The 26,673-nt window shown below is 43.0% G+C and overlaps 1 protein-coding gene and 1 long non-coding RNA gene across 4 annotated transcripts in view; one reads left to right on the top strand and one right to left on the bottom strand.

The window, feature by feature from the left end:
- LOC122231042 overlaps positions 1–17,367 on the top strand; it is a 32,823-nt gene extending 15,456 nt beyond the window's left edge. Inside the window, exons 2-3 of the long non-coding RNA XR_006208151.1 lie at positions 5,082–5,164; positions 17,292–17,367. This is a non-coding gene — a long non-coding RNA (uncharacterized LOC122231042). The remainder of the gene's footprint in view (positions 1–5,081; positions 5,165–17,291) is intronic.
- LOC102958854 (tubulin-specific chaperone cofactor E-like protein) overlaps positions 1–26,673 on the bottom strand; it is a 161,043-nt gene that overhangs the window by 67,183 nt on the left and 67,187 nt on the right. The window contains exon 9 of one of the 3 annotated variants that reach the window (XM_042957902.1): positions 3,085–3,149. In XM_042957902.1, the coding sequence (XP_042813836.1) occupies positions 3,085–3,149 (65 nt within the window). Of the gene's footprint in view, positions 1–3,084; positions 3,150–17,190; positions 21,266–26,673 lie in introns of those variants that run through there. The other 2 variants (XM_042957903.1, XM_042957904.1) reach the window with 2 other exon arrangements.

Genomic DNA, 26,673 nt, shown 5'->3' with positions numbered 1-26,673 from the left:
GAGACGGGGTTTCTCCGTCTGGCAGGGCGTAGGATAGCTTCATCCTTGATTGGAAGGCAAGCGGAGAGACGGTGGCCTGTGGCTATGAACCTCCCTCCTGGCTTAAGAATTCCACTATCATGTCTTTTCCTGAAAGGAGTCCCCTCCTCCTCCTGCACAGTAGAAGATACCAGATCCCAGAAGGAAATAAGCAACAGTTGGAGCCAGGACAAAAGTGGGAGGAGACGGTTTGTAGTAACTGGCCCGCAAATGAACTCCATTGAGCCCAGGCCCTGCAAGAGGGCTCTCTGCCCAGTTCCTATTGACGAAAGACAGACATGGGAGCCTCTGGGACGAGGGAGGCGGGGCCCCGAGAACTCTTTGGAGAGGAGGCACAGGGCTCTTACTCATCAGCCCCGTCAAAGGTGAGGGTCATCGCACGAACACACACAGCTCGCCTCTGGTAAACCACATCACCACCCATCCTGGCAACCTGGCTTGTGTCTCAGAAGTGTCTCTTCCAAACTCTTGCAAAGGTGGCCTGGTTCAGCATGAGAAATTAGACCATTTCCCCAAGGTCTGTGTTACCGATGATCAGGTCCAATGGCATCTATGAAATAATCTACGTTTGGGGGTGTATCTTTTCTCTGCCTCCATCCTTTCTTGTCTTGAATGAAAATAGAACCATAGAGTATCACCTTTTCTTCCTTTTTTTAATTGTTAATTTTCACGGCCAGTGGCAAATCCATTTGGGGCTTCCGGCCATGGATCTTGAGCTACCTGCTTGCAACACCCCAATCTCAGGTGAGGCCCTCTCCTTGAGAAAGTCCCTGCTCTGTGCTGATGGTGCTGATAGGCTGGCGAGCAGCTGGCCAAGGACCGTCCTGCTCCTTCGGGAGCTTTTTAGTGAGGATACGACAGCTCATGTAAGGGAGAATGCACAGTGACCAGAAAGGACTACAGCAGGGCCTGGCCAAGTGCCAGCTTCTCTCTTCCTGGAGCAGGGAATGAGAGATCTGTCTGGTCAGAGAGCTAATCTGTTTCCAATGGCTAACATCAGAGGAGAACGGGGAAACTAGCCCAGTCATTAGTGCACGAGCATTGTTCCCCGAGCCCCGGAAGTCTCCAAGAAGCCAACCAAATCGGACCGTTAAGGAGGGCTGTAGCTGGTGTAATCAGAAGCACAGCCGACGTTCTTTATTTAGTGCCACAGTCAGCAGGCAAACAAGGGCTCTTTAAAATTCGTCTTCACACACACCTAACAAATTCCAAATTCCTAGAAGGTAGGGCCTTTTTTAAAAAAAAGTCTCTTTATAATCCCTATCATAGCGTTAGACATAGACACTTATTAAATTTGAAGGGTGATGCACTTTCTCAAATTAATAATAACAAATCAAACCATGTCATGGATTTATCTTGCATAGGGAACATTTTAGGAGTCGTGCCCGAGTATGAGTAAGGGCTGAAATTCATGCTGAATTGTAATCATTTTAATGAAAGGATTAATTCAGATTCTGGGAAGCCTTGGCCAGTCTGTCTAGGAAAAGGAAAGTCCATATCTCTCAGGGAGGACACAGGAAAGTGTGGTCGTGGAAGCTATCTCTAACTTCTTTCCTTGCTCTAAAGGTGAGGCAAATTTGCAAGATTCTTCTCTTCATGAGTGAACCTAACCAGTTCAAGATTTTAAACAGGAGAGAATGAATCATTCACATTTTTCCATTTTAAGAATACAAATAAGGGGCGCCTGGGTGGCTCAGTCGGTTAAGCGTCCGACTTTAGCTCAGGTCACGATCTTGCGGTCCGTGAGTTCGAGCCCCGCGTCGGGCTCTGGGCTGATGGCTCGGAGCCTGGAGCCTGCTTCCGATTCTGTGTCTCCCTCTCTCTCTGCCCCTCCCCCATTCATGCTCTGTCTCTCTCTGTCTCAAAAATAAATAAAAACATTAAAAAAATTAAGAAAAAAAAGAATACAAATAATAAAGATACCAAATATTGTCAGTACTTGATAAATACTTGTTGAATGAGAAAGGTGCTTAATAAAGGGAAGTAGGTTGAAACTATAGTAGTTTCCACCTTCAAAGCCATCACTATTCTAAAAAAATACAACTTGTGAACAGCACGGCCTATCATTAACAACAGAATTAACAAAAGAAAAGATGCCTACCCATGCCGGCTTTAGGCTGAGAATTTCACAAGAAATATATAACTATGCTCCCAGAACTTTTTTTTTTTCTCACCAAATAAAACACAACTTTCTTAGAGCAGGTGTAGGAGGCTAGGGTCCATAGGACTCTCATTACTGTGGGGTTTCACACTATAGTTTGCATATTATCACTGTTTAAAGTTACCCAACCGTAGCAAAAAAATGTTAGGGTTATACACACAGTATAGATCTGTTCACTCAGACTTGTAAGCATGTGTCAGCTGAACCCAACAAACAAAACCAAGAAAGATGCTTTAGAATTTTAGTCATAAAAGTTTCAAATCTGTATAGATTTCCCCATCTTTCTTCTCTAAAATACAAAAACAGTAGAAAGAAATGTATGTAGCCTCTCACCTACCCAGGGCGATGCTACCCAGGGAAGATGAAATTACTGAGGAGAATAATTTTCACATTTCACTGCAAGTTTTAGGTTTTCTTGCCATTGTACAAGGCCACGAATATACAAGTCAAAGACATAAATGCCATTGGGAATTCCTGATTTGGGCTAAAACAAGTATATTTTTAAAATACCCTTTAAAACCTGAGCCACTGGTTAAATGCCCTCATTGGAATCAATCATCAGGCATGGGGTGCACATGAACTTATACCATATACTTTTAATGAAAATTATTTGCATTATTTTAAAGATCGACTCCATTAACATGGGGCAACCTGGCATATATAAATTGTGTTTGAAGTTAAATAAGAAAAAGTAAGAATCGAAGTGAACATCATTCAAAGTTAATGAAGTTTGCCCTTGACCACGGAGTGTGATTTACATTTTTCTTGCTGTATCTGTAGACACATGTACACCTGCCCTGACGATTACAGTTCCAACAAAAGTATCTCTTTATAAATTCAAGAGCATGCTAATCAAGAGCTTTATGGAATTCTGGAGTACTCACCTTGCTGCTGTACAAGTGCGAAGATGAAAGAGACCCAAATTCTAAGTAATGATGAATAATTCATCCTGGAATTTTAAAAAGAAAAAGAAAAAAAAAATCCCCAGCTTGCCAGAGTAAATAGAACACCAGGTGTGTTTGGTAGCAAATCCCAAGCCACATCACAACCATCATAGAACAAATTCACATAACAACATCAACAGTTCTGCATCAGGTTGAAATTCCCTGAATGCTGGCAGGTCCTCCCAAGTTCAATGCTTCACGAACAAATTAGACTCCCCCATGAGATGCCGGTTTGTAAGTACAATAAGATCATTCAAATTGCAGGAAATTCTATGGAATCAATGAAGGTGGCAACGAGTAAAGGAAAGGCGTCTATGCTGTAGCTACCAAGGACGAGAAATAGGACCAGGCTCTAAAGAGGCAGGTCCTGCGTTGTGTCTCTAGAACAAGCATTTGTCCTCTGTGAGACCTGGCTCTCCTCATTTTTAAAATAGCTTTTGATCAGGAGCAAATAAAAAGTTGATTAAAGCACAATGTGTTTCTGCAGGTAGGAGAGGAGGATTTAGAGTTTTGCCATCGCCTTCCCTCTAGGACAGAGCCAATCCATCATTTTGAAGTACGGACCAGATTCACAGGCAATAGAAGACTCTGTCCACTGACTTTCCTTAGTGAAAGGAACGATAGACACGTTGGTAATAGAGAGGAACCACGCCAGGATTGCTCCTTGGCATTACAATAAAAATAGAATCCAGTACGTAGCAAGCAAGTCATTAGTTCCAGCAAATTAATGAAAGCAGGAACATCATAAAAGTGAACTTGTTTGCATCTTAGTTACAATCATTGAACTGGCGGCTTTGTCCTCCGTGAGGAACTGGTGGATGGTCTGTGCCGCTCCACAAAGCTGAGATGCGCACACATAACGCAAAGATCCAAGTTACGCATATACCTGCTTGAGAACCAAGTACACAGGTAGACCCTGCAGTCTGCTCCGATAGAATTCTCAAAAACTGAAAAAAACCCTCCTCTTATTATTGGAAACGACTGCAACTTTTCAGCCACATTTTCATGGAAAATCAGTGGATTTACCCTGGGAGAGTTTTATGGTAAATCTTCAATGTCAGGTATATACATTGAAGTCTCAAGCACACAATAAATATTAGTCCGTTTGCTGAAAATGGTAGTAAGACTAACAGAGATCACACGAGGCTTTAGCAGAGGGAGCTGCCATGCGAGTTTAAGACTTGAGCCTTTAGGGAAACAGTTCAGAGAGCAGTAAGGAGGATTCATTTTTAAGTATTTGTATTTATGAAAAATGTCACTAACCTGTTCTGTAGAGACTGGAGGAACTGTCAGAAATATTAAGCCAAATCTCGGGAAACCAGGCAAAAATTAGGTAAGACAAGAATTCATGTCAGTTCTCCCCTACTTGCTGCCGATTATTTCTGATTCCTGAAATGATGTCTGAATCCCCTCCTCGTAAAACCAAAAATTCAGTTAGTCCTGTGTTAGAGTCAGATAAGTGTTGAGTTGCAATCAAAGGTTTTTTCTATTGATTAAGGAAAAGCAAATCTAAAGATCAGTTTCAGGATTGCGCAGAGAGGTTCTTTTCCTGAAAAACTAGACCTTTCTTTCCCCCTCTTAAAAAAAAAAAAAGTAGATTCAGATGGAAATGTCAGGTAGGAGCTGAAACCTTGGTCCTTTCTGATCAGAATCACTTTGCACTGAAAAACACAAAAGAAAACCCCCCTTCCACCTTTGTACCCAAAAAAAAAGGCAACTGTATAATGTTACAGAATTAGCATCCACCAGCATGGGATTAAAACTCCAAACAAAGCTGCTGCCTCTAACGTTTAAATGAAGTTGGTTTTCTACTAAAGTCTTCCCCCCCACCCCAGTTGCCACAGATAGGCTCTACTCTGTTTTTCTACCCCTCTCCCCCCGCCCCCCCCCGCAGGTATGCATGAAGTATTTAAAGGAACTTTCTCAAACTTTTCTAGGTTTTTATTCCTTCCCTTTTCTCCCTGATATGCCGCTGCACAGCTTGATGGGCCAGGGCGCTTTCCTCACAAAACCAAAGGAGGTAAGCAGTGCAAACCATCCCTTTTCACCAGGGCAAAACCACGCCAAGTCCTGAAAACCTCCCCTGAGGCCTGCTGAGGGTCCTCGGAGGAAGAGAGGGGAGGGACCGATTCCTCCTGACAAAAATGTGCAGTAAAGCAAATAATTTAAAAGGCGTTGTGAGCAAAGTAAAAACACACTACATTTGATGCAGAATAGGAAAAGTTGCCTGAGGCATAAAGTCGGTCAAAATATTTCAAAATTCCTCCCAATTTCTCTCTGACCAGACATTTAAATGCCCCACTGTACAGAAAAACATAATTCCAGTTGAGCAAGTTGTCCTAAAATGAATGGGAGCTCTTGGGGAATGTTTTAGTCTACTTTATTCAGTATTTTCCCCGAAAGCTGGGACATAATTTAGTACATTTTGCACGTTAAACCAACTCTCTCACCACTATTATGAGTCTTCCACATCGATTTACTTACAGGTGTCAAAGGATTATTTGCGTCTGAGAGGCACACGTCTATATAACAGAAAATCTAACTCTTGGGGGTGTCGATTTAAAATAAGATTAAACACAAATCTAAGACCTCCTAGAAAAGCTTTCTCCTTGCCCAGTCTTTATTAAGTCTTCACTCCTATGCTCAACCTAAACGTCTTAAAGCAAAATGGTTGGCTCTATTTGAAAAACTGCCAGCGGCATCATAATTGCTTTGGTTTTCTTTCTTCACGCACTCAAGGATATTTATATCTCAGCCCTTTTGACCCCTATTAAATGCATCCTTCTTGAGGCAGGACCAGGGCAATGTGCCATCTGGGCATAACCGGATATACAAGACGGTGGCGTAAATGAGTCGGGATGACTTTGGGAATCTGGGTGCCAGCTAGTGCCATTGCTCGAGGAGAGGCTGGCCCTGGCTTATCACCGGTTGGGCCGGGAAGCCGGTCCGCGTGTGTGCGCGTACTCTGGGCGTCCGCTCCGTGGTCACAGATGGGGCAAGGACAAAAAATCCCTTTTTATGCCGTGTCGGCAGGAGGGCTTATTTTGTTGAAGGCGTGAAGTGAGCAAAGATTTTTGACAAGATGTAGACCAAAGGTGGCGTGGGGGCGGCTTGGAGCTAGTAACTCCAGACGCGTGCGCTTTGTGAAGGTGCTGCGCTTCAGGCAGGAGGCGAGACGCCCCCAACACACCCAGAAAATGCAATTCCCTGACAACAAGCGGAAGGGGCTTTACGTGCTGTTTTTGGTCCGCTTGCTTGTCTCAGGTTGCCTGGACCGTTTCTGTGACAGAGATGGTCAGATTGGAACCAGTGGGGTTGGATGCAGTGAGAAGTGTGCTTGGCCATCAGCCTCCAGCTGGTACCTCCTGCAGGCTCAGCCTCAGCGTAGGAGCCAAGGGCAGGCTCTTCCCGGGGCGGCCCCCAGCCAGCGACTGGGCAGGTGGTGGGACAAGAGTCCAGCACTTTCCACCGAAAGCAAGCCTTCTAGAATGGGCAGTTTTGCTCTGGAGAGCCTAGTTGAGCTGACAAAGACTATGTCATGTGCTCAGCCGACAGCTCTATTATGCCAAAATCAGGGCCTAATTGGAAAAAGCTTATATGTATATTTAACGTCATATATACATACATACACATCTATATCCATATAGACACCATATATATAGATATATATCCATATATCCATCTATATCCATGCATACAGATAGGTACATTCATATATACGTGTGTGTGTATGCATGTGTGATGGCATTATCTGGTAGAAACCCCCAAAGATTTTGACTCTCCGGATTTCTCAAAGTTTTTGAGCCCTCAGACACATCCCACTCCACCTCATTAAGAGCTAACATTTCTCCCAGCACAGGAAGACAGTAGAGAGGATTCCCTCCCCTTCAGAAGCTGTTCCCATCTCCTGACTGCTAGGCCTATAATCAAGGTCAAGTGGCAGCTCACCGGGCCTCGTGAAGGAGGAAAGGGACCACCCCCAAAGGAGCTGCAGGGCATCCTGGCGTATCCTGGCATGGGATTGGATTGTGAGAGCGCTCAGTCAAGGAGACTGGGCCATGACACGGAATAAGAGAAGGTTCATGCACTTGGGGGCACTCTCTAAGGATACAGGCCTTAACATGCAAGGACCCCAAGGAGTGGTGCAAACTCACTGCTAGGGCAGCTCCTGGAAGCTTGGAAAAGAGTGAGAGCCCACACTGAGTGATGCTGAAATGCCTGAATTACTGTGGCAGATGGTAGAAGGGATTAAAGGCTCAGGGAAGTGAATATGCGGGATCAGATATATTACGAGAGTCTGGAAGACCCACTAAATGGCCATGTTCCATGGGAAGACCCAGAGGACAGACACATCCTCCACCAAAGCCAGCAGGAATCTGCTGGTGAGGAAAGCACCAGCGTCACTAAGAGACTCGGTCGGTGGTGGTTTCCCTCTGCAGGCCAGAGAGCAGGAGAGGGGGTCATAGAACTTGGTTACCTGATACCAGTGGAGAAGATGGGCCCCTGAAACGATAGAGACCGGGTAGCAGCACTCTGCTGCCTGAAGCCGAGGGAGCCACAATCTTCATAATGACCAAACAGATCAGAGTGGCAGCCAAGGGGGCCTGATCCATAGAGAATTAAGGAGATGATTAACAGAGCATGGCATTACAGGGCAAAGTAGATGAGCAGCTGACAAGGGGGATTGCTTACTATGTATAATTTTATAAGGGCAAAATTGGTGGATCAAGAGGCTGAAGGCAGTTGCCCCCCCCCCCCCCCCCCGCCAAATTATTGATCACTTGCTCAGTTTGTGGCTCGGAGTCAGTTTTCAAATTTGGATGCTGTAGACTAAAAAAGGTAACCAGGTCCCCAAAGAGAAGGACCCTGAAACACCATGACATGGTAATGATTCTCCCACTCCTTCTCCCAAAGACCTACTTCATTACTTCGATAACATCAAACTGACTGGGCATGATGAGCAAGAGGTGACTAGAAGCCTCCAGGCCTTAGGAAGACACATGTGCTCCAAAAGATGGGAGATACATCCTTCAAAGATTCACGGCTAACACCTCAGTAAAATTTTTAGAAATCCAGTAGTCAGGGGCATGCCGGGACCTCCCCTCCAAAGGAAAAGACAAATTCTGCATTTTGCGACGTCTCTACAAAGGAATTCTTCCTTCTTTGTTGTTTTCTTTCGGTTCTGGAGGCCACACATTCCATACCTAGGAAAACAGCTCCCCTATTCCAAGTGATATGGAATTCAACCATCTTTGACTTGGGCAAAAGAACAAAGAGCAAAAGAACTTTGTAACAGCTCTAGGCTGAAATGCAAGGAACCTTGACACTTGGGTCATATACTCAGTAGACCCTTTGTTGGAGGTGTCAGTGGTGGAAAAAAGATAAAATGTGGAGTTTGTTGCAAACCCTAGTGGGAGAATCACAACACAGGTCCCTGGAGTTTTAGAGCAAGGTCATACCACCTGCAGTAGAGAATAACCACACCTCCTGAAAACCAGCTCCTGGCATGTTACTGGGCCCTGTGATGGCACATTTGACCAAGATCCAAGTGACCATGTGTCCACAACTCCCATCATGACCTGGGAGTCAGAAAGTCAGGTGGACCCAGTAACAATGTATCATAAGTTGGAAACAGTGTATCTAAGACTGGCAATGGCAAGCTGCCTGGCCAGGTAGCTCAGACTCCCTGTCACGTGCTATGGTTGCACCAGCACCCCCTTAACCCAAATTACACATATGGCTACATGTGGGTGCCTACAATAAGCTGAAAGAAGACAAAAAAGCCTAAGCTCGAGGTGTGGGTGATTCAGCTTGGTGTGTGTATGCAAGCCTAAAGCAGATAGTAGCTATTATTGCCTCACTCAGGGGTAGATTTGGAAATACAATCATAAAGGGACATCTTTCCAACATGCGGAACTTTAGGCAATATATTTTGTCATGTACCTTGTGTCAAAGGAAAAGTGTCCTGAAGTTAGAACATGTACAAACTTGTAGGCAGTAGTGAATCACATAGCCAGCTAGACAACGACCTGGAAGCAAAAAAGCTTGGAAAATCAGCGCCAAGGAGGCCTGGAGTAGAGACATGTGGATAGACAGATGGGAATGTACACCAAGTATGAAGATCTTCGTATCATATGTTAACATCCACAAAAAAAGCATCCACTACAGAAGAGGGACTAAACAACCAAGTAGACAAAAAGACTTTGCCAATTGACGTGAGAGAGATTTTGTCAGTGTTGGGACAATGCGTACATGTATGAAGTGGCCACAACAGCAGGGATGAAAGTAATGAATAGACCCAGTAGCATGAACTCCCCTTTAGCAAGGCTGACCGGGCCTCCATTGCCTGTGAACATTCAATCTGCTACTAACAGAGACTAAAGCTAAGCCCCCAGTGTGTCCCTGCTCCTTGGAGAGACCAACTGGCCACTTGGAGTCAAGATGACTCTGTTGGAGGGGCCAGTGGTTCCTTCTCACAGGAGTAGACCTCTACTGGGGGTACTCAGTCAGTACCGTTAATGACAGGCTTACAGAATGCCTGAGCCAGAGGCCTAGAATCGCATGCAAAAATAACACGTGACTAGGGAAGCCACTTCATAAAAAGGAGATGTGGGAGTGGGCCATGACTATAGGATCCACTGGCTGGAGCACAAATGCCATGACACAAAAGATGCCAGCCTGATCAAGCACCGAATGAATTGCTGAAAGAGCAGGGTAGGCACCACCTTGGAGATAATACCGAGAGGAAGGGGTATGGGTGCTACCCTCAAGGATACTGCACAGGCATTGGGTCAGAGACCTGTGTGTGAGCCAGTAGGAAGTAGTCCCCAGTAGGGGACGGCATGAGGCAGTCAGTCCCCAGTAGGAAGAATACACGGATCCGGGAACCAACGTGTGGAAGCAGAGGTGGCCCCACATGCCATTACTCCCAATGATTACTGAGAGATTTTGGGCTTCCCAGCCCCTCATCTCTGGGTCGTGCAGTTTGACATCCTGGTCCCCAAGAGGGTACACTCTCACCAGGGGGAACACAGCGAGAGTCCCACTGAACCATAAACTATGGCTGTGGCATTGCCTGGGCACTCGGGCTCTGTGTTCAGAGAGCAGAAGGAAAAGAAGATGAGGTACCATCCTGTTAGGAGTCATTGACCCTGATGAGCGGGACGAGGTGGGGCTGCTGTTACACGATGGAGTCAAGGGATAATGTGCGTGGAACTCAGGTGACCCATTTTGGTGGCTCTTGGTGCTCCCTTGCCCAACTGTGACTGCGACGGGCAAGTGTAGCAACCCAGGTCTGAGCAACATATGGTTACGAGGGTCTCAGACTGTTTGGGAATCAGGGCTTGGGAGAAACCAGTAGATAAACGCTGAGACCACCAGACGTGATAGCTAAGGTGGTAAGATGGACGGTGGAAGAGGGAGACAGTGTCTACCAGTTGTGACCCTGAAATCAACTGCCATGACAGGGGCTCCAGTTCATTCCCTAACCTCCCTATTCTCAGCTTCCCCCCCCCCCAGGAAGAGGGGGCCACTGGAGCCTGAGAGGAGCTGACCCTCATTATAGAAAACTGGATCTACAAATCGCACAGGATGCTCCGTGGTAGATACGAAGGTGCCCCGCTCGGATCCACCTTCACGCAAGGAATACTTTCCCGCTACGAGGAGTGTGGTTAGCTGACATCTTCCAGTTGTTGGCTCCTTCAGTATTCACATCAGGGTTCAAGCTGAGGTTATGTCCTTATTGTGTTCCTCGCTCGTTGGCCGAGAAAAGCATCGGTCAAAGGGCCCCGGGCGGGACTCCTCTTGGCTCCAGGGCATCTTACTGGGCTGGCAGACTGTTAGGTCTACAGCCTGGTCTGTGGCCCCTCCTGTCCAATCCTCCTTCTCCCCCTTTGCTTTCACAGGGGTTATTCCCCAGTAAGCCTTTTGAACTTCTATGAGTGTCTGCTTCCCAGATAACTGAATCTGGGACACTGAGGTCTTGAATACCTTTACGAGCCCTTTACAACTGAATGTTCTGCCTTGTTGGATAATCTGCCATGGAGGTTCCGGATGTATCTGTAGTGCACTTGTTTCTACCACTTAGCCACGGATTTAGTGATGTTCGACCTCCTAGATCCAGTTCGATGAGGTGATTGCATCTAAGGCCATACTTACGGTCTCCCTGAAAAATGGTGGTTATCCAGAGCAGAATCCTTGAAATGGATGATGTAGAAGAAGCAGTTATGCTCCTGAAGACTTCTCCTAAACAGTAAAGACATTCAGAATGAAGTGATTCTGAAGAGCATTACATCTGGATGTTTCCTTCTCTCACTGCCTCACGATCCTCATTCTTGGACGTCTAGATTAACTTTTATAAGATGGGATACTCATGTGGTCTGTTGGTTTTCATTTATTTATTTATTTATTTATTTTTAACGTTTATTTATTTTTGAGACAGAGAGAGACAGAGCATGAACGGGGGAGGGGCAGAGAGAGGGAGACACAGAATCCGAAACAGGCTCCAGGCTCTGAGCGGTCAGCACAGAGCCCGACGTGGGGCTCGAACTCACGGACCGCGAGATCATGACCTGAGCCGAAGTCGGCCGCCCAACCGACTGAGCCACCCAGGCGCCCCTCATTTTTTTTTAATTAAAAAATTTTTAACTTAATTGAAGTATAGTTAACATACAATAATATTAAATTAGTTTCAGGTGCACAGCACTGTGATTCAACTCATATACATTACAAAACGCTCACCATAAGTGCATTACAATATTCTTGATTATATTCCCTAGGCTGTACTTTTAATCTCTGTGACTTATTTATTTTATAACTGAAAGTGGGGGGAGGGGCGCCTGGGTGGCTCAGTTGGTTGAGTGTCTCTTGATCTCGGCTCAGGTCATGAGCTCACAGCTTGTGAGATCGAGCCCCACATCAGGCTCTGTGCGGTCAGCATGTAAGTCTGCTTGGGATTCTCTCTCCCTCTCTCCTCTCTCTCTGCTCCTCCCCCTGCTCATGCATACTCTCTCTCTCTCTCTCTCAAAATCAATAAACATTTAAAAAAATAATAATTGAAAGTATGTACCTCTTAGTCACTTTCACCCATTTCACCCACCCCCCTCCCCTTTGGCAACCAACCACCAGTTTGTTCTCTGTGTTTATGAGTCTCTCTGTTGTTGCTGGTTTGTTTAGATTCCATTTAATATAAGGGAAATCCTATCATATTTGTCACTTCCCTGCCTTATTTCACTTAGCATAACACCCTCTAAGTCAGGCCATGTTGTCACAAATGGCAAGTGTCCCCTTTTTGGGGTTCAGTAATATTCCACTGGTGTACACATACCACATGTTCTTTATTCATTCATCTATCAGTGGGCATTTAGGTTGCTGCCATATCTTGGCTATTGTAAATAACGCTTCGATAAACATAGGGGTACATATATCTTTTCGAATTAGTGTTTTGGTTTTCTTTGGGTAAATAGCCAGAAGTGGAATGACTGGGTCCTAGGGTACTTTTATGTTTAGTTTTCTGAGGAACTTCCATAATATTTTCCACAGTAGCTGGATCAAGTTACATTCCCACCAACGGTGCACAGGAGGGTTCCCTTTTCTCCACATCCTCATCATTACTTGTTATTTCTTGTCTTTTTGATACAAGCTTTCCGGTAGTTTTATTTCTTAAATGCAAAATTTTTAAAAACCTGATATAAAACTTACTTCTAAATTTGTTCATATGTATTAGTGTCATGGCAAACTGAAACCATCAGTTCAAATTGTAGCACAAATGATCTGGAACCTGTTTTTTTAAAGAATTGATATTAGTTGCCTTTAAGTTACATTTCTTTTTTATGCAGGCCTTACTCACTCTAGACACTGAGCTTGAACTAAGCTAATAAATATGGCTTAATTACGAGACAAATGGCATTGGCTCTTCGAAAACCACATTGAATGACACTTATTAATGTTTATTAACCAATCAGGAAGACTTTCTAGACCTAAGATCTAAAAAGATGTTCATCTCTGAAATTTAAATAAGGACTCAAAGATATTTTCTGAAAGCAACTTTAGCATCTGTACCTAGCCAAGGAGTTTGGAACAGCTAATTCTAAGGAGACCAATAGAACCCAAAAAAAGCTCACAACTGGCCTTATTCTAACATCCTTGCCAGCACCTTAGCATAAAGCTGGAAAAAGGGTAGGGGGCGGACACACTATATTCCCTATTCGCCACATAGTACCAAGTAGTTCCTCTAGAAGAATTTCTCAGGTAAGAAGCAGTTCCAATCAAAGCTTCCTGTAGACAATAAGCAAAGGGTTTTAGGGCTATTAATCCATCACTTTTCAAGAGCACTCAGATGAAACAAATACTCATACGTTGTTAAGGATAAGTAATACATATACCTTCTCCTGCAGAGGTGAAATCTCACCAAAGATTAAACATTAGATTCCAGAGGAAAGATAGCTCAGAAAATAGGCGAGGTGCATGGCAAATTGAAGTCTGTAATGTGTTGAATTCAAGTGCCTAGCTTTGCACGCCTAATTGGGAAGAACCCTATCTTAGTTGCACAAACCAGCAATCATATATCAAGAACAAGGTCAGTAAAGTCTTTGACTTTGCAGGGCTGGGACACACAATAAAACCGGTGGGGGGGGGGGGAGTTATTTTTATGTATCTCTAATGCAGAACAATTTAGCAATATCTACCAAAAGTACAAACACTTTGACCTTTTGATCCAGCAATCCCTCTTCTAAAAATGTATTCTATGGATTTCAAATATGTGAAAGAACATATGCTGTTTACTGCAGCAAATTGAAAATAGTAAATAAAAGAGAGATTGGGATGGAGAGACAGAGAGACAGAGACAGAGAGAGAGAGGAAAAAATGTCTATCAATAAGGTATGAGTCAAACAAGGATAAAGTGTGTCCATATAAATATTATTAAACTGAAAACAAAGGAGAAGGTGATTCCCTATGCACTGCTATAGAGATCCGAGATCTCCAAGATACATTTTAAGTGAAAAAAAGCAAGGTGCATGATAGTGTGTAATATGCTAACTTGCTGTATAAGAGGGGAACAAAAAAGTATCTTCTTTTTGGCTATTATTTATGTAAACTCTGGAAAGATGCATAAGAAACTGATAAATGATGAAATACAGGGGGTTATAGAGTGGGGTTTTTCCAATGTATACCATCTACATTGCTTGATTTTTAAACCATGTGAATGTTTTCTATTTAGAAAATAAATCTAAATGGTTTTTGAAAAGACTTTTTTTGTAAACAAATTGAAATTTGAACCAAACAAAAGTTGAACACAACCAAAGCAATTCGTAATGTCCTATTTATATTCTTTAATAGTGGAGTAAGGCTTACATGTACCTTCAAATATGTCAGGTATCTCGGAAAACATTTTTTTTTCTCTTTAATATGTATTTTTTTTAAATGTCTGCCTCATTATATTCTCACTTAACACCTTAATTGTATTACTTACAGTGACTAAGAACCATTCAAGGATGGAGAGTCTGGGTAAGAAAGACTTGACAAACTGAAATTGCAGTTTATAACTTTTTGGTACATCTAGATCTTGCAGACCGTAATAGATGAACTTTCTCTTCTATTTTGCCAGCAATATTTATATTCTTCACAAGGCTCTCACTTAAATTTTAAAGAGGAACAACAGCCGTGACAGCCTCATCCTTTCCTGCAACGAAACCCTTGAAACAGGCTGCATTCACTTGTAAAACTTTTTTTCCTCTATAAATATCCATTTTAAGTTCACTTAAACACTGGTGACTCTGAAAAAAGTCTGAGATTGAACGGAGTGACCTCTCTCACCTTTGACTGTTTACAGAAAGAAAGTTCTGAGGCTCTAGAATGTTCTCAGGTTAAAAGCCAGAATATCTGTTTTCTTGCATCATGTTATTTGGTTCATTTGGTCTTGTCAACAGCACCCATCACAAGCGTCCAAGTGGCATTTCAGAGGAGCAGGGAGGACAATAGATACATATCAACTGCAGTCTCATGATTCTGGAAATGGCATGAGGACAAATACCAATTTGGATTTAGAGCCATCGGCCACGTCAGTGATTTTGTTATAGAGCAAATCAATTTAGCAAATGGATGTTGAGGAACATACCGTTTTAATGACACATAAAGAACAACAGTGAAGAGGTGTGTGTGTGTGTGTGTCATGGTGGGGAGTGGGGGGAGGGTTATGGAGAACTTTAACGGCAAGTACCACATAACAGCTGTCAAATGCCTGGATCCCACAGCCAAATTCCCCGGGTTTGCATCCTGGCTTTGCTGCCATTTGCCAACGGTGTGACCTTTGGCAAGTTACTCAACCTATCTGTGCCTCCACCTCTTCACTAGTACGAGAAGATAGAGACAGCAACAGGGCTAACCTCACAGGGATGCCATGAAGACCAAATGGGCTTGATACGGTAGTGCACCTAGAATGGGTTCTGGTTGATAATCATGGCTCATTTACAGTGTTTAGAAGAGACGTGAGAAACAAACATTCTAAGCCTGGACCCCCGGCAATGATTCATACAACCCGCAACTCTATCCAGGTATGGCTCTCCTTCCTCCTGGGTTACGAGTTTGTTACTCCCCTCGTGATATCCGTGCCTTCAAATAGAGTGCAAGCAAATTATGCAGGTGTCTAAACCACATTGAAGAAAAGGGTAAGACAAAACATTCAATTAGTGGCAATTCTTGTTTGACCTATTTAAAAAATGGGTTTCCTTTCTTTAGTTGGCTCTGTTAGGACCAAGTATCGTTTAGGTCACTGTTTCAGTGACCTAATAAAGAAATAAAAAGTTGTAAAAATGCCACTGACTCAGAAAAATGCTAAATTGTATCAGTAAGAAAAACCTCAGTTGTGTTGCTGTCTTTAGTTCAGAGTAAGGTGGGAGGCTAGCACAGGAATCCCCAAAGTGTATTATATTCACACATATAGGCAAATACATGTATTTGAGCATTTTAATAGACGTCTGTTAAACAAAAAATGCTAAAGATTTCCAGTGTTATTCTCCAATTTTTGAAGGAAAGGAATCAGAAATTCATGGTATCTTAAGGAGATACAATCTGATATGTTCATGGATTAGCTCAGATCCTAAATCTTGGTTACATTAAAAGGTTAAAAGTAGATGAAATGATATATAGGTTTCAAAAGTTATGTGGACGAATTTGGGCTCTGAACTTCTAAGTTGGAGACCACAGACAACGAACGTCCTTTCCAGAGGAGGGTTGGAAAGAGAAACGTTGACTTCAAAGGTTAACCTTCTTGTTTTACGTGCATCTAACTGGGAACTGGTGGGGGTCACACTGTCTTTCAGTCCAATGGGTATTGGATGCCTTGAAATATGTCTCCTTTGCCAGTATACTCAGAGAAGCTCACAATAAATACTGCCTTAAAAAGCATTTAGCAAAGAAGGTAAAATTATATTCTTTGAAATCTGAAAAAGAGGTAGAAATATTTAAACAGATCACGGTACTCACGTGCTTCTGGGGCACTGAGAGAGAAGCAAATGGACCCCGTCTTCTCAATACAGAAATATAGCACACTTCTTGGGCCTTCATTCTTTGATATAAGGTTAACTCATTACAGCTCACCCAGAAATTAGTGGTAAGTGGGTAGGGTTCAAGGGTCCAAAACCCTGATTCTTACAGAAAATTATTTTCTAAAGGCAAAGAGCGTCACTTGAAAAAATGCCGTAAATTTTTCGTGCGCCAAAATGAGGTTTTCATTCTTAGAGGATGCCAAATATCTCCAAGGGAGGTCTTTATCCTTAAAAGGATAAAGAGGGAGTGTCAAGAACATGCTAGAAGTATAAACACACTTCCTATGAATCTCTCTTTTGCGGTTTCCATTTACAACTGGCAAAATCCCAATGAAATCTGTTAAAATGGTCAAATTCTTCCCGGCTTCCACCAGTTCCCCAGAGGACTCGACCACAGCAGTGATGTCAATTTTGGGTTGTATAAAAATGAACACGTATCTTGACCCCAAACTCCAGAAAAAAAATCAGAACACAAAGAGAAAGTAGACTTGGATTTTTAATTTTTTTAAAGATTATCTCTCTATATATGTATTAATAAAAAGTGCAAAGAATAGACCTTCATGTTTAAATTATATTCTAAAATAAAATATATATTTCCATTAGCTGCAGGAGACAACTGGCAAGTGAGGAAGGAGCCTGGGAGAGCCCCGTCCCTCTCCGTCACTACAATGGACATGTTATATTATGGAAGCACCTATGAGAAACAGAGTGCTCACAACACATCTGGTAACACAGACAGCTTCTGGGTGTACTTGAACGCAGGTTGTTTGTGTCTTCAAGCTAACATGAAACGGAGGGAAAAATCAAATTCATAAACAGCAGTGGCATCGCTGAGAACAATCTATTATTTTGTACTCCTGTTTTATGTGCCCTAGAGCCTAGCACTTCGCAGAGGTCAAGTCACACACACACACACACACACACACACACACACACACACACACACACACACACACGTGCACTGGTAAAAGCTATCACCAGCGAGCCCTGAGTGGGGGTCAGATCCCTGTGCAACAAAGGTCCTCTGGCTGGCGCACTACTTACTCGGCAACACAGCTGAAACATCTGGTGACGTTTCATTTTGTTAAGCGAACAAAATTTTAAAACATAGCATCATGACACGCGGCTCTGTCACACGTAGCTCATGTTTCGGGCTTATTTCCACCAAAAGCTCTTAAAAGAAACAAGGTGTGGGATTTCCGTTGCTTTCTTATGTGTTTACGGATATGGTGGCAGAAACAATAGAAAATGTTATAATAATGAAAGACACTGGGCTCAGCTTTTTTTCTCCTTTAAAGCAGTCTGGGATATTTCAACAATTCGATTAAAAAGAAAACTGATCTCTGTTGTGGCCTCAGCAGCTACGTGTGAGCACGGAGGACCCCTTGGTTTTGATCTGGCTTCCTTTCCCTTTTCGTAACTGAAAAGAATTTCTAGTTGAGGACAGGTATGTCCTATACACTGCGCCTGCAGCAACATATCTGTAACACTGGCTCTGACAGCATTTTGCCTCATAAATGCCAATAATATGCTCTCACTGCATGTGGATGGAGGAAGTCAATATTAAAATACATAAGCTGCAGCAATCAATTATGCATAACATTTAGGCTCAAAGGTCCACGGTCTCTTGTCTCCTTTCCGGCCTGTTACAAAAATAATTTTGGTTACAAGTGTCTACACAGCACCAATTTTATTTCAAAAGCAGCATCTTTGCTCAGCCCCCCAAATAAATCTACAGGTACACATGCTCAAATAGCTTCTCTCTTTTACTTCTGTTCTGTAGCTCTAAAAGACCAGGAATTGTGATAGATTTCATCTCAATCCAAAAGTATTCAGCAATTATTAAAACCATCAATTACAATGCCCTAAAAATACCCACATCCACTGCATTAGATGAGAAGTTCCCCTGACATGCAACTGTATAATAGGGGAATTATGCCTGCAGTTGACGGACGCTGTGTTCTGTCGTAACAGAAGGAACAGGTCTCTAATAGTAAAAAAGCGTTTCATAAAACTTTGTCATATATAAAATAGCTCATTAGTTGTGACCATTCCACTTATGATTAAAGCATAACAGAAGTGTTTGCTCTGCCTTCTGCTGCGGGACAGTCAGGGGTCATAGAACCTGAAAAAATAAGAGTGCATCTGTCTCCCAGGCTGACGAAAGCAATGGGCTCCATTACACGGTTTCTCTTTCAAACTCGTCGGCACTCATGCACACATACACAAAGCACCCACAGTTTTTGTCTTCATGACACTGTTGCCACGCTTTTTTCCCCACTTCCAAAAATCTGTCAGGAAAATGTGACTGCAAAATAATTATTCTTGTTTATACCCAGCCCCGATCTCCATTGCTCATCCTTCTGATTTTGAAAGATAGAGTCTTGCAGCAGGAGGATGGGCTTCATTCATCTTTCTCAAACCCTTTGGTTTCCACCTTTAATGTTACAGTGAACGTAGATTTGACTCAGTAGGCCTGGGTCAGAGGCTTTACAGACACTGAACCTGAAGTGCATTAAGAGAATAAACATCTGCTGTTATGGCATAGGAAAAAAATTTAAAGTAGCAATAAGAGTCACAACTCTGCAGATGTGAAGGATTTTATAAGAGTCATCTAAAAATTTCTTACGAAATTAAAGAATTTGTAGGAGCGGTGGAATCCTATAACAAAGGTCAAAAAGTCAAATGCAATCAGATAATGATTACATTCTTCGAAAAAGAACATACCTTCTTTTTTATGTGCGCATCTCCTGCCCTTAGTTATGCTAAGCCTTCCTCAAGTCTCCCAAGTGTAAACATGGTGGACCAAGAAAGACATACATTAAAGAAAGGGAGTACACTGATTAACAAAGGACTACAAGAACAAACACGAAGATTTCAGAGCAGGCGAGGAACCAGCTTTTCAAGAAAAGTGCTTTAAATATGCTTCTGCAAAAAATATGACTTGGAGGCAATTCTGGAGTTTTGACACTTAGACTTTACTCATAGATTAGGCAGAGTTGTTCTTCAGTAGGGGCTAGTCGGACTAAGTTGAAACGTGAAACAAAAAGAACCGTTCAATTACGACGTCACAAAATCCCAGGGAAGAACTGGGAATCAAAACTCCCTTTGATTAAAATTCCCCACTTTTGACGCAAAGTGCAAGAGCAAGGACTTCACATGACGACACAGGCAGGAAAGCCACGACACTCTCTTTCTCCTGTACGACCTGACTTTTCTCCTGCGATGCTCCCTCACACACGCCACAGATCGTCTGTTAGCTAATTCTCACCTCTCCTGGCACGTACAGCCATTACTTTTTTGGGTCCTTCCTAAAGTCAGGCCTCTGGTCCCAGTAGTTTAAGGTCAGGAAAAAGATAGCTACATATGAGGAAATACATTCGAACTGGGGAATGCTCGGGAATGCGACATATTTCATACTATGGACGTGAGGGTTGATACAGCGTGTGCGAACACGCGAACACCCGAACACCCACGTGGACACCGCTACACACAGAGACCAGGCTGCTCTGCCTGTGCTGCCGAACAGGAAGTTTTCCTGGAGTTTTAACTCTCCGTCTGCTCCTCTTCCAGATCCTAACAGAGTTATAGGTGCTAACCGAGTACCTGAGATCAGGGTCAGGTTGAAAAATGCTTAAAACACGAAACTGTTTCAAAAGGGAGAAATGAAGAAAAAACCCCGCCCACACTGAGAAATGAGAAGTTACTTATAGACAGAATGAAGCTACTAGGTAAACAGGGGCTGACGCTAGTCAAAGTGAAAAACTGAACCACAACAGGAAAGGAGGGAGAACGAGGGAACGCGGAAGAACGGGGGGAGAGAAATGCTGGCCCTTCCTGGAAAGATCCCTGCTCCGGATTTAAATAGTCAAGTTACCCTCCTGCGGGGGACACACTGTTCGTGCTCTTTCCACAAGTACCCCGAAGCGGTCGGGACGACCACGCGGCAGACACGTCCCAGTGAACACGGTACGGACACGGCGGCTTCCTGGTCATCTTTCGTGAGGGAGGGAGGGAGGGCGGGCGGACTGGAGATGTGGCCAATTCTGCTGGCTGAGCTGAAGAAATCTGTGGTAGAAAATACCAAAAACAGTCCCCTACCCATCCTAGGGGGAAAAATATACAAAACCCCCCTGAAACTGAAACAAAACAAAACAAAACGAAACGAAAACAACCTTCTCCCTCCTAAAGAAAACCATTGGGAACAAATGCCCTGCAAGAAGTCCTTACGTATGTGTTTTTACAAGGCTGGTAGAGGTTATTTTGTTTTGGATTCCACATAAATTTTATCTCCATCCCTAATGCCAAAAGAATGCAATGCGCGAGAGCTGTACTTCATTTCCTCTGGGCCAAAGGGTGCTTCGTGGTCAAAATAGTAGAGAAGCATGTTGCTCGTGGGTAACTGCACTAGAGTTTTTAATTGTTTCTTTAGTTCTGCAACTGTTTGGTCCAGACGAATGCTCATTTCTTCCACCTGATCGTTGAAGTGGACTTCTACTTTCGCGCTGCTCTGGGGTCTTAGGTCCACTTCTGCCAAAGGCTCCAACTTCCCATATTTTGTAATCAGTTCATGATACCTAGAAGGATAAAAAGACAGTGTCAGCTCAAGCCGCTAGCACATGGACCACGGACTTTTTCAGAACTACGGGTAAACTGCACTGCCAACACCCTATTCTAACATGATCTCCATGGAGCTACCTGACAAATTATTTGCGTCATCTGTGATCTGATACGGTTGCCCTCTTGAGGCTACAGTAAAACCACATGGTCGTGGATAGAAGAGTCTGTCCTAAAGATGGTCAGCATGCCTGCTGTTAATCATTATTTATGGAGAGACTTACAGAGGAAAGGAGAACCGAGAAAAGTAGTCACTCCCGGAATTTCAGAGCGATGTCTAACCACTCTGTAAAACTTGCTTACTTGGACGCATCATCAAAAAGGGCAGACATCTAAGCACATGTTCCTTGGTAACAGATGGGAAGGTGGAAGCAGGCTGGCTTCTCGCCACCAGAGAAGATGACTTACAAACAACAACAACAACAACAACAACAACAACAACAGTCGAGTTGTATGTGAGCTATTAATCTAGCTTTTTCAGTGATGCCTTGTTTGAATGTTCCAGCCTGGTCTCGTTGGCTGCAGTACAAGGAACTTGTGGAAGACTCCAGAATACATTCTCGTGAAAAAGTGGCAAGTGGCAAATGGCAAATGAGGAATAGAAGTTCCTTGATCAAGGTGGGAAGAAATGGCAAAAGATGCTACGAGGAAGGTGAGTTACAGAGGTGAGAGCAGGGCCCACAAAGTCAAGTTTCCTATGTGGAAGATCCTGTCTCTACTGCCAGCCTTAGAGAATCTGGGTCTGATTTGACTGAGGAAGCTGAGCAGTTCCTACAAATCAGGGAAGGAAAAAATGATGAAAAAACCTGATATCGGCTTTATTATAACCAAGACACTGACGTTAATTCGCGATCAAAGTACAATGGTCACGTAAGATTATTCCCCCACCTCCCCGTTCCTCCTCCTGGCTTTAACTCAGTTACATCAATGTTATAGGTTGGTAGGAACATTAAAGACAGAGGCAGACGCCTGTGATTAGGGATGGAGGTAATCATTTTCATCAAAGGGAGTAACAGGTTATGGTAAAATAGTACTGGCTTTGCAGTCAGAAGATCTAACTTCAGAATCCTGACTCCATCTTATAATTAGCTATGTGACTTACCGACTCAATCCCTTTGGATCTCAGTTTCCGTATTAGTAAAACTGGGATAAAAAGTCTGCCCTTCCTACCTTATAAAAGTCAAGAGAATTATATAAAATAATAGATGAGTGAGTACTTTGTGAATTCTAAGTTTATATACAAATAAAAAATGTCAACATTACATTCCTATTCTGGAATTTACAGTGTCAAACCATACACACCCTTTAGAAAATAAATACTTGAAATCTAGGTAGAACTTCTTGGAAAAGATGGTGGTATGATGAGACAGTTTACAGAATCTTCTCTCCTAGAACTTGTGTCAAAAATGGTATTTTTTTTTAAAAAGGGTAAGAATATCACCAGCAACAACTAACAGAAGAAGAGAGGGAGTAACCTTACCGGGATAGCCCTTCAGAAAGGAACCGCAGCCGTGGACTATGTGGTTCTGCTAGCAAAGATTCTAACCCAACCCTCAGAGTCCATTACGGAGAAAGAAAGTAAAGAGGAAAATCCTGAGCTAACACTCCCCAATTTACAGAAAATTGGGCTGAAGGGATGAGGAGCCAGCCAGGAGAAAGACTGAGGAAACACCGCGGGGACCAGAAGCCTCTACACCCCACTGCCAGCATGTCAAGATCTTAGCAAAGGGAAACAGGACAGAACAGAACAAAACAAGCTCAAACAAACAAAAAGCGAAACTACCAGGCCCTGAAATTTTCCCAGGCTCCAAACTGAAAAAGTGAAATGATTCAAACTCCAAGGTTATCTTTCCCGACCCCCATCTCTTCATATATGACTTCAAACAAGTGAAACAAGGCTATGATAATTGAGCAAAATCTCAGAAAAGATAGCAGAACCCAAGAGGCCAAATAAAAGCTAAACCCAACTCCAGAGATGTTTTCCCTTCAGACTACAGAAAAGTAGAATCGTAATACCTCACTCTCACTCCCAAACTCTGCCTAGGAGGGATGGAACAATGGTGAAGGGGTCAAGGAGAGTTTACTTAGACTATGTTTCAGTAAAGAGATGGTCTGGAGAGAGGTGCCCACTTTTAAGCCTAAGTGAGAAGACACAAAATGGCAACTAAATGCATCCCATAGCAAAAGGTAGAAAAGAAAGAAACACAAAGTAAGTAAAAGGCAGAGGCAGGACTCAACCCGAAAGAAAACATAATCAAAGGAAAGTGGCCTGGAACTTAATAAATGCATGAATATGATAAAACACGAGCTCAAAGACAAATGATGGACAGCAGAATGAGCTGAAAAGAAAAACTGCGGAGCAAATGACACAAATGGAGGAGCAAAACAATGCCAAAGCTCACCAAGTAAATGTATTAGAAAGCATGACCCAGGGATAATATACCTTGCCAAGTTTTGTTCAGAAATACACTTAAAAGGCAATTATTCTGGGGGCGCCTGGGTGGCTCGGTCAGTTAAGCATCTGACTCTTGATTTCGGTTCAGGTCATGATCTCACAGTTTGCGAGTTCAAGCCTCGTGTTGGGCTCTGCGCTGACAGCACAGAGCCTGCTTGGGATTGTCTCTCTGCCCCTCCCCTGTTCTCTCTTTCTCTCCCTCTCTCAAAAATAAATAAATAACATTAAAAAAAAAAAAAAAAAGGAGGCAATTATTCTACAACAAGAAGAACTCAGGGAATAGGGCACCCGTGAGTTCTTCTGAAAAACACTGCTCAACAATGAAATTAAATAGCTAGCAGTAAGCTCTAAACATATTTAAATATTAAAACTAAAACTTAAAATAATAATTATATAATCTTAGAGTTATTTATACCTGACACTAGAGCCAACTGAGTTAATCTCACCCATAAACATATTTGTACACAAAAGTATGACCCACAGGCAGAAACTAGCCTACTTGCCACAACAGGCCAAGTCTATCTACCAATTAAATGACCTATAAATTAGGACATTCTAAGGTCCTACAGTTTTCTCAAAATCCAGAAATAATCCATTGTCACTGCTAACCATCTTTCTTTCGGTCTTTCTTATGTCAGTAAATGGCACCAGAAACTACCTACTCATCCTAGCCAGTAACTGGACAGTCATCCTGATTCCTTCCTATCCCTCCCCGCCTCCCCCCAACCCCCATTCCATCAATTGCCATGATCTATCAATCCTACTCCTAAACGTTTCACGAATCTATCTGCATCTCTCTTGCCCACTTGCCTTGTAAATTCAAGCCATTATCATTAATAACCTGGATTGCTAGAGCTTTCTGTGGACGAGCTTTCTCAGCATGTGCTTCAACCTCCTCTGGAATGCCTTCCTCCTGGATTGCCAAGACTGGAAAGCTAAAAACTACATTTCCCACATATCTTTGCAGGTGAGCTTCAGTTTCTATCAGTTACACTCAACAGTCCTGGAGACACAGATCATGGATCTAGCAGATGCTATGAGAACAGTTTGGGCACAGGCTCCCTATTACCAAATGGCAGTTCCCTGCATTCCCTGCATTCCCAGGGTCAACATCCCCGGCAGCAGTTTGCTGATCCCCAGATCAGCTAAGGTGCTGTGATCCACCACCAGGGACAGCAGTTTTGTGAGCTTCTCCTCGTCTGACTCCACCAGAGGCAGCAGTGCCATTGGGGGGCCAGTCTGTGGCAACATTCTAAAGGTAATCCTAGGGACGCAGCCATCTCCAAAATGTTTGTAAGCACTTTATTCCCTGTTTTAAGTCCTTTCTTCTGAACATAGCTAGCATGATTTCTGTTACCTATAACTGAATCTCAAACGACACTCCTTCAAATGGTTTCCCATAACTTCACGGTGGCCCCAAACTGACTCTTGTCTACGTTACAGCCAAAGCGATTGTTATAAAACACAAACGTGACCACATCACTCCTCTACTGAAAATCACATAAAGCCCTTAAGAAAAAAGCCTGAACTCTTTATTGTGATTGTGGAAGGCACAATTTTGGCCCCCACAATCTTCATCCCCTTGAGTGCTATTCTCAAGATTATATTATGTCATATGGTACTGTTGACCGTAAGGCAGAGAGATTCACTCACTGGACCTAAACTAATCATATGAGCTGTTAAAAGCAGCAAACTTTCTCCAGGCAGCAGCAGAAGAGGAAATCAAGAGAGATTCCAAGCATGAGAGAACCTGATATACCACGGCTGGCTTGAAGATGAAGGTGGCCACGTGTAAAGGATGAGAAGGAACATAATTCCGCCACCATCCTGAATGAGCCTGAAAGGGGATTCTTCTCCAGAGCTCCCAACAACAAACACAGCCCTGCTAACCCCTTGATTTTGGCCTGTGAGATGCTAAGCAGAGAAGCCGGTTAGGCCACACCATGCCCACACCTCTGACGCACAGATACTGTGACATAACAAACAGATGTTGTTTTAAGCCACTAAGTTTAGGGTAAATTGTTACAGCAGCAATAGAAAACTGAGTGACTATAAAAGGCCCTTCATCATCTGGTTGCTTTATAACCTTCCAAACTTATTTTTTGCCATCAACATTACCACTTCTGCACCTGCCTTCCCACTTGTTTAACTCTTAAAATTTAGACTTTTGCACATGGATGGAAGTTTTGATATGGGCTCTAACACGTTCACTCTTTATTCTATAAAAATGAAGGAAAAGTATCAGAGTTGTGACTCAGTACACATCCTAAATATGCTCCCCTAAAGGTTACATATGTAACAAGTATGATTTTAAGAGAATATGTTTAATCCCCATTTTCTTATTTTGGATTCTCTTTAAGCAGGGAAAAAAAATCAGTAAATATAAAAAAAATTGTGATCTTACAAAATGCCCAGTAAATTTCAGATCCCAGTTTCTTCCTAGTCTTCCAGTTCAGGTATTTTATTCACTATTCAACAGTCCATCCAAACTGACCTACAGCTGCGAACTTGGTATTATCTGAGCTTTTCTCAGCACTGGCCCCACAGCTATAGTCTTAAGAGGTAAATGGTTTCTGATGACTAAGTATTCTTCAAAACAAATAATCTCAATTTATATTAATATTCTCAATCAATCAGTACATTATAAGTCTCACTTCTGAAGTGGGCAAAATGCCATAAACCCACCTTGAAAGATATTATTGACAAGGGTGTACTGTAATAATCAAATGCTAAAATGTAATATATACTATACTTCTGTTCAGGAGTTCTTTTTAAAAAATGTTTATTTATTTTGAGAGAGAGAGAGAGAGAGAGGAAGAGAGACGTTGGGGAAGGGCAGAGAGAGAGAATCCCAAGCAGGCCCCAGGCCATCAGTGGAGAGCCCAAAGCGGGGCTTGATCCTACAAACGTGTG

The sequence above is a fragment of the Panthera tigris genome, chromosome D1, assembly GCF_018350195.1.
Source record: "Panthera tigris isolate Pti1 chromosome D1, P.tigris_Pti1_mat1.1, whole genome shotgun sequence".
NCBI classification, from domain to species: domain Eukaryota; kingdom Metazoa; phylum Chordata; class Mammalia; order Carnivora; family Felidae; genus Panthera; species Panthera tigris.
The sequence above is the reverse complement of the archived record's forward strand: the minus strand, read 5'-3'. Positions and strand labels throughout refer to the sequence as shown.